Consider the following 13,388-nt stretch of genomic DNA (forward strand, 5'->3'; position numbering starts at 1 on the left):
TCCCTCATGAAGTTTTTATTTTCTTAATTCAGCATTTTAAAATTGTCTCTAAATAGACAGATATTCATTGCCCAGGAACACGAACTTATATTCCATAAATCCACAAATGTCAGTGGATACCGATCACATGGGTTTGTAATCAAGATATGGACCGTTTTCACCTTATTTTTTTTATTCTCATATGACGTCATTGTCCTCATGAGCGGTGTAGTGGATGTCTCGGTACTGATGGTCATTCACAAATTATTTTCTCTTTAACATAATAACATTGATGAATTATTTGTTTTAAATATCAGCGTTATGTACTTTCCCAATAATCGATGTTTTGCCCTCTGACGGATATAAATAATATCGATTGTAAAAATAATTGACGAATCGGCTTTACGGAATCGGCGGCTGGAGGATTGAAGCTCAAAGCTGATTGGCTGTGTTGTAGTAATAGTAGTTGTTGTTGTTGTTGCTTCGTCCGACAGGATGTTCACTCGGGCTGTCTTCATGAGAGATTTTGAAGCGTCCCACGGAGCTGGATGGAGAAGGTGACGGTGAGGGGATCGAGGGATCTGCTGGAGTCCTGAGGGTAAAAATGGAGGACGTGAATTTCCTCGCTCCTGAGGAGGGAAGAGACCCGGAAAACGGTAAGTGGTGCGGGAATGGTGCATTTTTACAACCCCCCCCCCCATCACTGTGGGATGCTTGGAGGGATCAACACCATCGTCGAATTATTCAATCCGAGTGCGTGGCCGTACGTGCAAAAATAAAAATAAAAAAGAATTGTGACGTCAATCGTGACGTCATAGCACCGTGTCCTGTCATTGGTTTGTTAAATAAATGGCCATAACTTGGGAACCACTTGTCCAATTAATATCAAACCTTGAAAAGGCACATCCTCAGGGCCCCAGCAATATACGTGGCAAGTTTCAATTAGATCGGACCAGTGGTTGTCGAGAAACAGCGGTCACAGACACAGACAGACACACAGATTGTTGGAACTATAGATAGACTAGTGCATGCCCGCCCGTACGTGCGTGGCTGTACGTGCAAAAAAAACTAAAAAAAAAAACTTTCAAACCACGTGCCAGAAACAACCACACAGGCCGTTCCTTCGCTCTCGCATGCCCTTAGGTGCGTGGCTGTACGTGCATAAAAATAAATAAATAAAACTTTCAAACTGCGTGCCAGAAACAACCACACAGGCCGTTCCTTCGCTCTCGCATGCCCTTAGGTGCGTGGCTGTACGTGCAAAAAAATAAATAAATAAAACTTTCAAACTGCGTGCCAGAAACAACCACACAGGCCGTTCCTTCACTCTCGCATGCCCTTAGGTGCGTGGCTGTATGTGCAAAAAAATAAATAAAAAAAACTTTCAAACTGCGTGCCAGAAACAACCACACAGGTTGTTCCTTCACTCTCGCATGCCCATATGTGCGTGGCTGTACGACTACGTGCAAAAAAAAAAAAAACTTTCAAACCGCGTGCCAGAAACAACAACCACACAGGCCGTTCCTTCGCTCTCACATGCCCGTAGGTGCGTGGCTGTATGTGCAAAAAAAAAACTTTCAAACTGCGTGCCAGAAACAACAATCACACAGGCTGTTCCTTCGCTCTCGCGTGCCCGTACGTTCGTGTCCGTGCGTGCAAAAAAAAAATAAAAAAAAAACAGATCGCGTGCCAGAAACAACAATCACACAGGCCGTGCCTTCGCTCTCACATGCCCCTAGGTGCGTGGCTGTACGTGCAAAAAAAAAACAAACTTTCAAACCACGTGCCAGAAACAACAACCACACAGGCCGTTCCTTCGCTCTCGCCTTCCCGTACGTGCGTGGCCATATGTGCGTGGCTGTACGTGCAAAAAAAAAAAAAAAACTTTCAAACCGCGTGCCAGAAAAAACAACCACACAGGCCGTTCCTTTGCTCTCGCATTCCCGTACGTGCGTGGCCATATGTGCGTGGCTGTACGTGCAAAAAAAAAAAAAACTTTCAAACCGTGAGCCAGAAACAACAACCACACAGGCTGTTCCTTCGCTCTCACGTGCCCGTACGTATGTGGCCGTACGTGCGGGCCCGTACGTGCGTGCCCGTACGTACGTGAAACAACCACAGGCCGTTTCCATACCCACCTTGAGCGTGATCCGATGTGGAGGCACATACTCAGGTCCCCAGTGTCAATTGTGACGTCATATCAAACAAAGAAGTGACGTCAATTGTGCTAAAAAAAAAAAGAAGAAGAAGAATTGTGATGTCATAGCACCGTGTCCTGTCATTGGTTGGCAAATAAATTGCCGTAACTTGGGAACCGCTTGTCCGATTAATATCAAACCTTAAAAAGGCACATACTCAGGTCCCCGGCAATATACCTGGCAAGTTTCAATTAGATCGGACCAGTGGTTGTCGAGAAACAGCGGTCACAGACACACAGAGATTGCTGGAATTATAGATAGAATAGCGCGGGCCCGTACGTGCGTGGCCATACTTGCGTGGCCGTACGTGCAAAAAAATCAAAAAGAAGAACAATTGTGACGTCAATCGTGATGTCATAGCACCATGTCCTGTCATTGGTTGGCAAATAAATGGCACGTAAAGACACACACACACACACACACACACACACACACACACACACACACACACACACACACACACACACACACACACACACACACACACACACACACACACACACTGCTGGAATTATAGATAGATTCGTAGTAACTACACAATGGAGAATTCACAAGAACTTGTTGACATAATTTTTTTTTTTTGACCGACCTTCCGTCCATGTACTTTTTTGTGTTCGCGATATTTTAAAAACTGTTGAACATTTAGGTTTCGTATTGCAGATGTCCGTTCCTCATGACGTCATCTCAACCTGATTAGATCACGGCTGCGATTAGCCGAATCCTGTTGCCATGGCAACCATCTCAATAACTTGGCTTGTGAACACGATATTTCCCCCCCAAAAAATCAAAATCAAACCTTCAAGATTTTACCTTTCATATTACACAGATTTATTCCTCGCACCACCCAAAATGACGGGGGACTTGATCGTGTTGGCTCCTTGTTTTATTCCCTCCGCCACCGAAGGTGGGAGGAAATCATGCTTTCACCCCTGTTTGTTTGTTTGTGTGTTTGTTTACCCTGTAGCAGCGATCATGAACAAACTGCATACAGACGTCGGCCATGGTCCAACTTAGACGCTTGTCGTTTTTGGTGAATCTAGGTCAAAGGTCAAGGTCACCGAAAAGCCGAAATTCTTATTTTCGCAATAACGTCCGCTAAAATGGTCGTATGGACTTCAAACCAAATCCAAAATGTGCATCCACCAATACTGCATCCAATCATATGCCTCATTGCGGTGTCACACCAACACCCTTCTTAGCGGTTGGGGGTCCAATGTCAGGGGGGGTCGGGTCAAAACTTTCAAATTGCGGTTAAAAAACGCCATTTCGATCCCGATTGACTTCCAATTTGGCGTGTGGTATCTTGGTACGAGTGTCCTATTAAATGCCAAAAATGATGAAATTTGGTTCAACCACTCCCGGTTACCATGGCAACAAAGTTCCGTCACACTATTTGAAGTCACAACGTCAAGGCAAATCTGGTGATCTTGAAAGATCAAACTGCAGGTTTTTGTTTTTTTTTCATAGATCATGAAGACATGACAAAGTTATTCCGGCAATTCCTTGCTCAACGAGCAATTTAATTTGTCTCTTTGTGCTCAGGATATCTCAAAAAGTTGTGAACGTATTCGGACTAAACTTGGTGGGCAGGTTGGGAGTGTGACGAGGACGAACTGATGAGATTTTAGTGAAGATCCAGATCCAGAGATGATTTTTTTTTAAATTTTTTTTTTTTAAAGTGGTTTTTCACCTTTGAAAGATTCGGTCAAAAACGATATCCATCCATTCCATGCATTTTGACCACACCCTGCGCAGAGCGTCGATGCTGCTGAAGCAGTCTCCTGGGCTATTGGGCACAATCCTGGATGGGTCACAACTCCGACACAGGATACTCAAATGGCTCGATCATCCCAGCAAGCGGGTACTCATTTTGCCGATCTCAGAAGGATGACAGGCTGAGTCGACCCCACATGGTATTAATTCAATGGCGAGCGGGATTTGAAATCGGGACCCTAGAATCCCAAGCCCGCCACCCTAACCGTTGAGCCAACATCAGGCATAAAAAATATATATTGTGCCCGATGTGTTCCACTGGATCCGGCATTGTGTGGCGGAGGTATGCGCTCTACCGAGTTTCCTCGTTTAATTACTCCTGCTTTGTGAGCACGTCTCATCAAAAAGTGAATGTGGTTGCTGTTTGTTCATTCTTCACCATACAACCCACTCAAGTCCAAGAAAACCCAACGAAAAACATCTTGGTGATGTTCGTATGAGTGTCTCACTGTTTCCTTCCCCTTCATGGTGAACCTTTTTTTGTTTCACACTTTCAGTTTTTAATCCATGCGGAAATCTGCATAAGGCCAATCAGTGTTGTCTCCGCGCGCGTTTCAACACTGGTCAACAACGCGTCGTGTTCACACTTGCTGCACGTGAACCCAGCTTTTGCTCTACACGTGCAACTTTCGACCCGTGTAATGGGTTTACTTTTGACGCTGCACACGTTCAATATGGGTCACAGCGGTCATGACTGAGATTAGTTTTTAATTTGTCCCGGCGTCGTACCACTGTCTCAACACCAGATCGTTTCAGCGCATCATTGACCTTTACAAACACTTTCATGTTTCGGGTTGTCTCGTCCAGTTGATGTTGAATTTAAGCATCGGACCAAATGGACATAACTGTGGCTTCCTCGTCACTCCAGGTGGGTCTTTTTCTCGCCTCGGGCCTTTTTTATTTCTATTTTTTTTTTTGAAGAGATTTGTCATGAATAGTCAGCTGGTATGTTTTAGAATGTAGGATGGCACATTTGTTTGCATTCATGTTGCGTTCAAGGGTTTGTCGGTTGTTCATTGTTAGCGACGGCAGTGTTGTCAATCCGCCAAGCTACCGAACCGTTTAATGGCAACCCAGGAAATGTTCGCACGACTGCTTTCAACATTGGTCGAGAGCTCTCAACCCACCTCCCGAGCACGGTTGGTTTCGATATCGGTCGACGCTGCGTTGAAATACTCGGGCCGGAACCAGGTCAAACGTGGAGATGTTTGATAGTGTGACGAGACCTCCAGTAGATCGAATTGTTTGATTACTTCCACGAATTTTCTCCCATCTGGAGAAGGATCTTTCTTCCCCTGTCTTATCCCACTAATCCGTATATTGCTTAAAGGCACCAGCTCATCACCATCTATGGCCTCTCCAATCACATCCGTCGCAACCTTTCCCATCTCGTATCCATTTATGTTTGGAGTGTGTGGATATTCTTTTTCAGCTTGTAAGCCTTATTGTCTTGTGTGTGTGTGTGTGTGTGACATGCTTTGCACCCAATCTTGGTTTGTTCTCTTACAAGTGTTGTTTGTTCTTTTTTTTTTCTTTTTTTTTTTCCAAGCAAAAAGTTTTTTGTTTTGCTTTAATTTTTGCCTTGTTTTGATATCTTGCTTTTCATTGCAACCGTGGCACTCGTTTCCTGGAGCCGTTTGGACATGTGCTTCATTTTATTATCCCCGCGCTTAAAAAATACAAAAGAACAAAATGGGGGGAATGTTGTAATAATCTGTCTGCCATGATATATCCTCCTAAACGGTTATGCAGAAGTGAGCCAAACTTGGTAGTTATGGTCACCACATGGCAAGAATGTGCAAGAGCAAAGTATTGTTTTTGGCCTCGCCCCCCTGGGGCCCGAGGATAGGGTCGAAAGGTGAGATCCCCCCAAAAATGCAATTATGGGCACATTTTAAAACTATTTTTTTTTTTAATGAAACTTTGTAGATGCAATCACCATTGGGGGGGACACATGAAACGTGTAACGGTAATTTTTTTGGGTGGGGGGGGGGGATTTGCCCCCTGGTTCACGTCCCAGGACGTGGGGACTTCGGGTCAAAATGTTTTTCTTTAACTCAAAATTTGATATCGGGTCATTCCTGGTGGAACTTTATGCCATCTTTCAATGGACTTGCAATTGCGTACCATCGACTTCACTCGAGGTATTTGTTTTTTGTCCTTTTATTATTATTATTATTATTATTATTATTATTATATGCTCTCCCGTAGATTTATTTATTTATTAATTCCAACTGTGTACGTGTATGCATACACCTGTGATTGACCAAAGAACAACAGCTATTAATGTACCCTGTGTTTGTAAACATGAGAACCTGGAAAATATTTGGTCGTTGAAGAATGTTATTTATTTATTTTAAAACAATTGTTTTTTTTATTAGGGTACCCTGTGAGTACAGGGTACCCTATTGTTTTTCTTCTGTTTATTATTATTACGCATTATTAGGGTACCCTGTCAGTACAGGGTACCCTATTGTTTTTCTTCTGTTTATTATTATTAGGGTACCCTGTGAGTACAGGGTACCCTATTGTTTTTCTTCTGTTTATTATTACGCATTATTATTATTATTATTTTTCCGCCGGCATTTTGCACCCTTTTTCGCTTTAAAAATCATTTTCTCTGGAACACAAAGTCCGATCGACAGGAACTTTTCACCATAGTGTGTATCTTTTTTGATAGCACAATCACGTTATAATTATGACGTCATTGGTCACGTGGTACGGTCGCCATCTTGAAAAATGCGATAAACTTTGGACATCTGTATCTCGGAAACCGTGCAATGGAAAAATTTTTCGTTTGATATATTTTACTAAGCTCCCTATGGGGAACACGTGTGATTTTTCGTGACGTCATAGGTGAAGCGATATACCGGTGAAAATTCGTCAAGTAGAACGCCATATAGGAAAAATCTGAAAAATTCTGAGCGTCATCTACACCAAAATTCATCGTCAAAAATGTTATTTTTGACGTCATCGATGATGTAATTCGGCCGCCATCTTGTTTTTTGGTGTTTTTAAGAAAAAAATCTTCTTCTCCAGAAGGGCTGGACAGATTAAGGCGAAACTTTACAGATACATTCCCCCTGAGGTCCTCTTTCAAGTTTGTTAATTTGTTGTTGATACGTCACATGGTTTTGGCGGCCATCTTGAAAAACCCTAAAACCTTCAAACATCTTCTTCTCCAGAAGCGCTGGTCCAATGAAGGCGAGATTTCAGAACTATATTCGTGACATATATGCGATGCAAGTTTGTTAATTTCAAAGTGATAGGTCACATGGTTTGGCCGCCATGTTGGATTTAAGAAAAATATTAAATAATGTTTTCTCTGGAATTTCAAAAGCCATCGAAGCGAAAATTTGCAAGTGCCTTCCTCCCTCAACTCTGCATACATGGTAAAAAATTTTTTACCTCAGAAGTCACATGGTTTGGCGGCCATCTTGGATAGAAAAATGGACCTTATCCGATTTACACGAAACTTTACACACTTGTTCGGGTCGACGATGGAAAGCAGAATTTAAATTTATGATATCATAGGTCACAAGGTTCGGCAGCCATCTTGGATTGAAAATGAATAAATTTTAAAAATCTTCTTCTCCAGAAGGGCAAGACAGATTAAGACGAAGCTTCACACATATATTCCCCATGAGGTCCTTTCTCAAGTTTGTTAATTTGTTCTTGATCGGTCACATGGTTTGGCGGCCATCTTGAAAAAACCCTAAAACCTTCAAACATCTTCTTCTCCAGAAGCGCTGGTCCGAGGAAGGGGAGATTTCATAACTATATTCGGGACAGGTAGGCGATATAAGTTTGTTAATTTCGAATTGAAAAGTCACACGGTTTGGCCGCCATGTTTGATTTAAGAAAAATATTAAATAATGTTTTCTCTGGAACCGCTTAACCTAACGAATCGAAAATTTGCAATTATCATCTATCATCGTCTATGCACGCAAGGTAAAAATTATGACGTCACACGTCACATGGTTTGGCGGCCATCTTGGATAGAAAAACGCACCTTTACCGATTAACACGAAACTTCACAGACGTGTTCCAATACCAAGTTGGAAGCAGAATATAAATTTGTGATGTCATAGGTCACATGGTTCGTCAGCCATCTTGGATTGAAAAATAATATCTTAAAACGTCTTTTTCTCTGAAACGACTGAACAGATCCAGGTGAAACTCCACCACTATGACCGCCTCTCCATGACGAATAAAAAGTTCTCACCCCCTTTTGAGGTACGACGCAACGTTTGGCAGCCATATTGGATTGAAGGAAAAATATTAATTAATGTTTACTCTGGAAATACTGCATCAATAAATGTGAAACATCAAGTTATGGTGGAACGCTCAAGCGGAATGAGCGTTTGAAATTTCAACGGGATCGGGCTCAGGGTTTGGCAGCCATGTTGGTTTTAAGAAAAATATTAAATAATGTTTTCTCTGGAACTGCTTAACCTGGAGAAGCGAACATTTGCAGTTATCATCCACCATCGTGTTTGCACACGTGGTGCAAATTATGACATCACAAGTCACATGGTTTGGCCGCCATCTTGGATTGAAGGATAAATATTAATTAATGTTGACTCTGGAACCGCTGCCTCTATATATGCGAAACTTCACATTTATAATTCAGGTGATATGCTAAACAAAAGTTTAAAATTTCAACCTGATCGGTCACACGGTTTGGGAGCCAGAATTATTTATTTATTTGAATCTGGAAGCCAGTAATAACGAAATTGAATGCTTTGTGCTGCCCGGTTCGTAACTCGTCTGTTCCGCGCCGTCTCGAAGCAGGCCTGTGTTTGTATCACTCTTAAATAATGTTTTCTCTGGAACCACTTTCCCGATCAAAGCGATACTTTGTGACTGTCATCTGCAGAAAGTCCCATGTTGTATCAAAAGGCGGAAGGACTGGGTACCCGGTCATCACTGCCAGCAGTTATAAAGTGGCAGTTCTAGTTATTATTATTATTATTATTATTATTTTTCTTTTTCCGCCGGCATTTTGCACCCTTTTTCGCTTTAAAAATCATTTTCTCTGGGATACTAAGTCCGATCGACACAAAATTTTCACCACAGTATGTATCTTTTTTGATAGCACAATCACGTTGTAATTATGACGTCATTGGTCACGTGATGCGGGCGCCATCTTGAAAAAAACGATAAACTTTGGACCTCTGTATCTCAGAAACCGTGCAATGGAAAATTTTTTCGCTTGATACATTTTACTAAGCTCCGTAAGGGGAACACGTGTGATTTTTCGTGACGTCATAGGTGAAGCGATATACCGGTGAAAATTCGTCAAGTAGAACGCCATATAGGAAAAATCTGAAAAATTCTGAGCATCATCTACGCCTAAAATCACTGACGAAAATATTTTTCTTGACGTCATCGATGACGTAATTCGGCCGCCATCTTGTTTTTTAGTGTTTTTTAAAAAAAATCTTCTTCTCCAGAACGGCTGAGCAGATTGAGGCGAAACTTTACAGGCACATTCGCCCTGAGGTCCTCTTTCAAGTTTGTTAATTTGTTGTTGATACGTCACATGGTTTGGCGGCCATCTTGAAAAAACCCTAAAACCTTCAAACATCTTCTTCTCCAGAAGCGCTGGTCCAATGAAGGCGAGATTTCAGAACTATATTCGTGACATGTATGCGATGCAAGTTTGTTAATTTCAAAGTGATAGGTCACATGGTTTGGCCGCCATGTTGGATTTAAGAAAAATATTAAATAATGTTTTCTCTGGTATTTCATAAGCCATCAAAGCGAAAATTTGCAAGTGCCTTCCTCCCTCAAGTCTGCATACATGGTAAAAAATTTTTACCTCAGAAGTCACATGGTTTGACGGCCATCTTGGATAGAAAAATAGACTTTATCTGATTTACACGAAACTTCACACACTTGTTCGGGTCGACGATGGAAAGCAGAATTTAAATTTATGATATCATAGGTCACAAGGTTCGGCAGCCATCTTGGATTGAAAATGAATAAATTTTAAAAATCTTCTTCTCCAGAAGGGCAAGACAGATGAAGACGAAACTTCACACATATATTCCCCATGAGGTCCTTTCTCAAGTTTGTTAATTTGTTCTTGATCGGTCACATGGTTCGGCGGCCATTTTGAAAAAACCCTAAAACCTTCAAACATCTTCTTCTCCAGAAGCGCTGGTCGGATGAAGGGGAAATTTCAGAACTATATTCGGGACACGTAGGCGATATAAGTTTGTTAATTTCGAATTGATACGTTAGACGGTTTGGCCGCCATCTTGGATTTAAGAAAAATATTAAATAATGTTTTCTCTGGAACCGCTGAACCAAACGAATCGAAAATTTGTAATTATCATCTACCATCGTGTATGCACGCATGGTAAAAATTATGACATCACACGTCACATGGTTTGGCGGCCATCTTGGATAGAAAAACGCACCTTTACCGATGAACACGAAACTTTACAAACGTGTTCCAATACCCAGTTGGAAGCAGAATGTAAATTTCTGATGTCATAGGTCACATGGTTCGTCAGCCATCTTGGATTGAAAATGAATAAATTTTAAAAATCTTCTTCTCCAGAAAGGCAAGACAGATTAAGCCGAAACTTCACACATATATTCCCCATGAGGTCCTTTCTCAAGTTTGTTAATTTGTTCTTGATTGGTCACATGGTTTGGCGGCCATCTTGAATTTACCTTAAAACCTTCAAACATCTTCTTCTCCAGAACACCTGATCTGATCAAGGGGAAACTTCACACCCCTATTGCACATGAGTAGGGAATACAAGTTTGTTAATTTCTAATTGATAGGTCACAAGGTTTGGCAGCCATGTTGAATTTAAGAAAAATATTAAATAATGTTTTCTCTGGAACTGCTTAACCTATCGAAGCGAAAATTTGCGTCTGTCATCCTCGATGATATCTGCATACATGGTAAAAATTATGAGGTCACAAGTCACATGGTTTGGCCGCCATCTTAGATTGAAGGATAAATATTAATTCATGTTTACTCTGGAACCACTACTTCTATATATGCGAAACTTCATATTTATAATTTAGGCTACATGTGAAACAAAAGTTTAAAATTTCAACCTGATCGGTCGTGTGGTTTGGCAGCCAGAATTATTTAATTATTTGAATCTGGAAGCCAGTAATAACGAAATTGAATGCTTTGTGCTGCCCGGTTCGAAACTCGTCTGTTCCGCTCCCTCTCGAAGCAGGCCTGTGTTTGTATCACTATTAAATAATGTTTTCTCTGGCAACGCTTATCCTTTCAATGCGAAAATTGCGACTATGATTTAAGTCTCACGTTGAGTCAAAGGCGGACACGGACTGGGTACCCGGTCATCACTGCCAGCAGTTATAAAGTGGCAGTTCTAGTTATTATTATTTTTCCGCCGGCATTTTGCACCCTTTTTCGCTTTAAAAATCATTTTCTCTGGGACACTAAGTCCGATTGACAGGAAATTTTCACCATAGTATGTATCTTTTTTGATAGCACAATCACGTTATAATTATGACGTCATTGGTCACGTGGTACGGTCGCCATCTTGAAAAAAGCGATAAACTTTGGACATCTGTATCTCGGAAACCGTGCAATGGAAAAAATTTTTCGTTTGATACATTTTACTAAGCTCCCTATGGGGAACACGTGTGATTTTTCGTGACGTCATAGGTGAAGCGATATACCGGTGAAAATTCGTCAAGTAGAACGCTGCATAGGAAAAATCTGAAAAATTTTGAGCATCATCTATGCCTAAAATCACCGACGAAAATGTTTTTCTTGACGTCATCGATGACGTATTTCGGCCGCCATCTTGTTTTTTAGTGTTTTTTAAAAAAAATCTTCTTCTCCAGAACAGCTGTGCAGATTGAGGCGAAACTTTACAGGCACATTCCGCCTGAGGTCCTCTTTCAAGTTTGTTAATTTGTTGTTGATACGTCACATGGTTTGGCGGCCATCTTGAAAAAACCCTAAAACCTTCAAACATCTTCTTCTCCAGAAGCGCTCGTCCAATGAAGGCGAGATTTCAGAACTATATTCGTGACATGTATGCGATGCAAGTTTGTTAATTTCGAAGTGATAGGTCACATGGTTTGGCCGCCATGTTGGATTTAAGAAAAATATTAAATAATGTTTTCTCGGGTATTTCATAAGCCATCAAAGTGGAAATTTGCAAGTGCCTTCCTCCCTCAAGTCTGCATACATGGTAAAAAAATTTTACCTCAGAAGTCGCATGGTTTGGCGGCCATCTTGGATAGAAAAATTGACCTTATCCGATTTTCACGAAACTTCACACACTTGTTCGGGTCGACGATGGAAAGCAGAATTTAAATTTATGATATCATAGGTCACAAGGTTCGGCAGCCATCTTGGATTGAAAATGAATAAATTTTAAAAATCTTCTTCTCCAGAAGGGCAAGATAGATTAAGACGAAACTTCAGACATATATTCCCCATGAGGTCCTTTCTCAAGTTTGTTAATTTGTTCTTGATCGGTCACATGGTTTGGCGGCCATCTTGAAAACCCGAAAACCTTCAAACATCTTCTTCTCCAGAAGGGGTGGTCGGATGAAGGGCAGATTCCAGAACTGTATTCGGGACAGGAAGGCGATATAAGTTTGTTAATTTCGAATTGATAAGTCACATGGTTTGGCCGCCATCTTGGATTTAAGAAAAATATTAAATAATGTTTTCTCTGGAACTGCTTAACCAAACGAATCAAAAATTTGTAATTATCATCGAGAGGGCAGTCTGCACGCATGGTAAAAATTATGACGTCACACATCACATGGTTTGGCGGCCATCTTGGATAGAAAAACGCACCTTTACCGATTAACACGAAACTTCACAAACGTGTTCCAATACCTAGTTGGAAGCAGAGTATAAATTTCTGATGCCATAGGTCACATGGTTCGTCAGCCATCTTGGATTGAAAAACAGTATCTTCAAACGTCTTTTTCTCTGAAACGGCTGAACAGATCCAGGCGAAACTCGACCACTATGACCGCCTCTCCATGACGAATAAAAAGTTCTCACCCCCTTTTGAGGTACGACGCAACGTTTGGCAGCCATATTGGATTGAAGGAAAAATATTAATTAATGTTTACTCTGGAATTACTGCATCAATAAATGTGAAACATCAAGTTTATGTTGGAACGCTCATGCGGAATGAGGGTTTGAAATTTCAACGGGATCGGGCCCAGGGTTTGGCAGCCATGTTGGTTTTAAGAAAAATATTAAATAATGTTTTCTCTGGAACTGCTTAACCTGGAGAAGCAAAAATTTGCAGTTATCATCCACCATCGTGTTTGCACACGTGGTGCAAATTATGACATCACAAGTCACATGGTTTGGCCGCCATCTTGGATTGAAGGATAAATATTAATTAATGTTTACTCTGGAACCGCTGCCTCTATATATGCGAAACTTCACATTTATAATTC

General features: G+C 41.3%; 1 protein-coding gene across 4 annotated transcripts in view; it reads left to right on the forward strand.

The window, feature by feature from the left end:
• The first annotated feature begins 376 nt into the window (after window positions 1–376).
• Window positions 377–13,388, forward strand: part of LOC147033358 (uncharacterized) — a 35,446-nt gene continuing 22,434 nt past the window's right edge. The window contains exon 1 of one of the 4 annotated variants that reach the window (XM_085854460.1): window positions 377–635. In XM_085854460.1, coding sequence (XP_085710586.1) covers window positions 584–635 — 52 coding nt within the window. In that variant the 5' untranslated portion in view covers window positions 377–583. Of the gene's footprint in view, window positions 636–5,960; window positions 6,095–13,388 lie in introns of those variants that run through there. The other 3 variants (XM_085854468.1, XM_085854443.1, XM_085854450.1) reach the window with 3 other exon arrangements.

The sequence above is a fragment of the Eptatretus burgeri genome, chromosome 2 (assembly GCF_056783735.1).
Source record: "Eptatretus burgeri isolate ZD-2024b chromosome 2, Ebu_testis_v1, whole genome shotgun sequence".
NCBI classification, from domain to species: domain Eukaryota; kingdom Metazoa; phylum Chordata; class Myxini; order Myxiniformes; family Myxinidae; genus Eptatretus; species Eptatretus burgeri.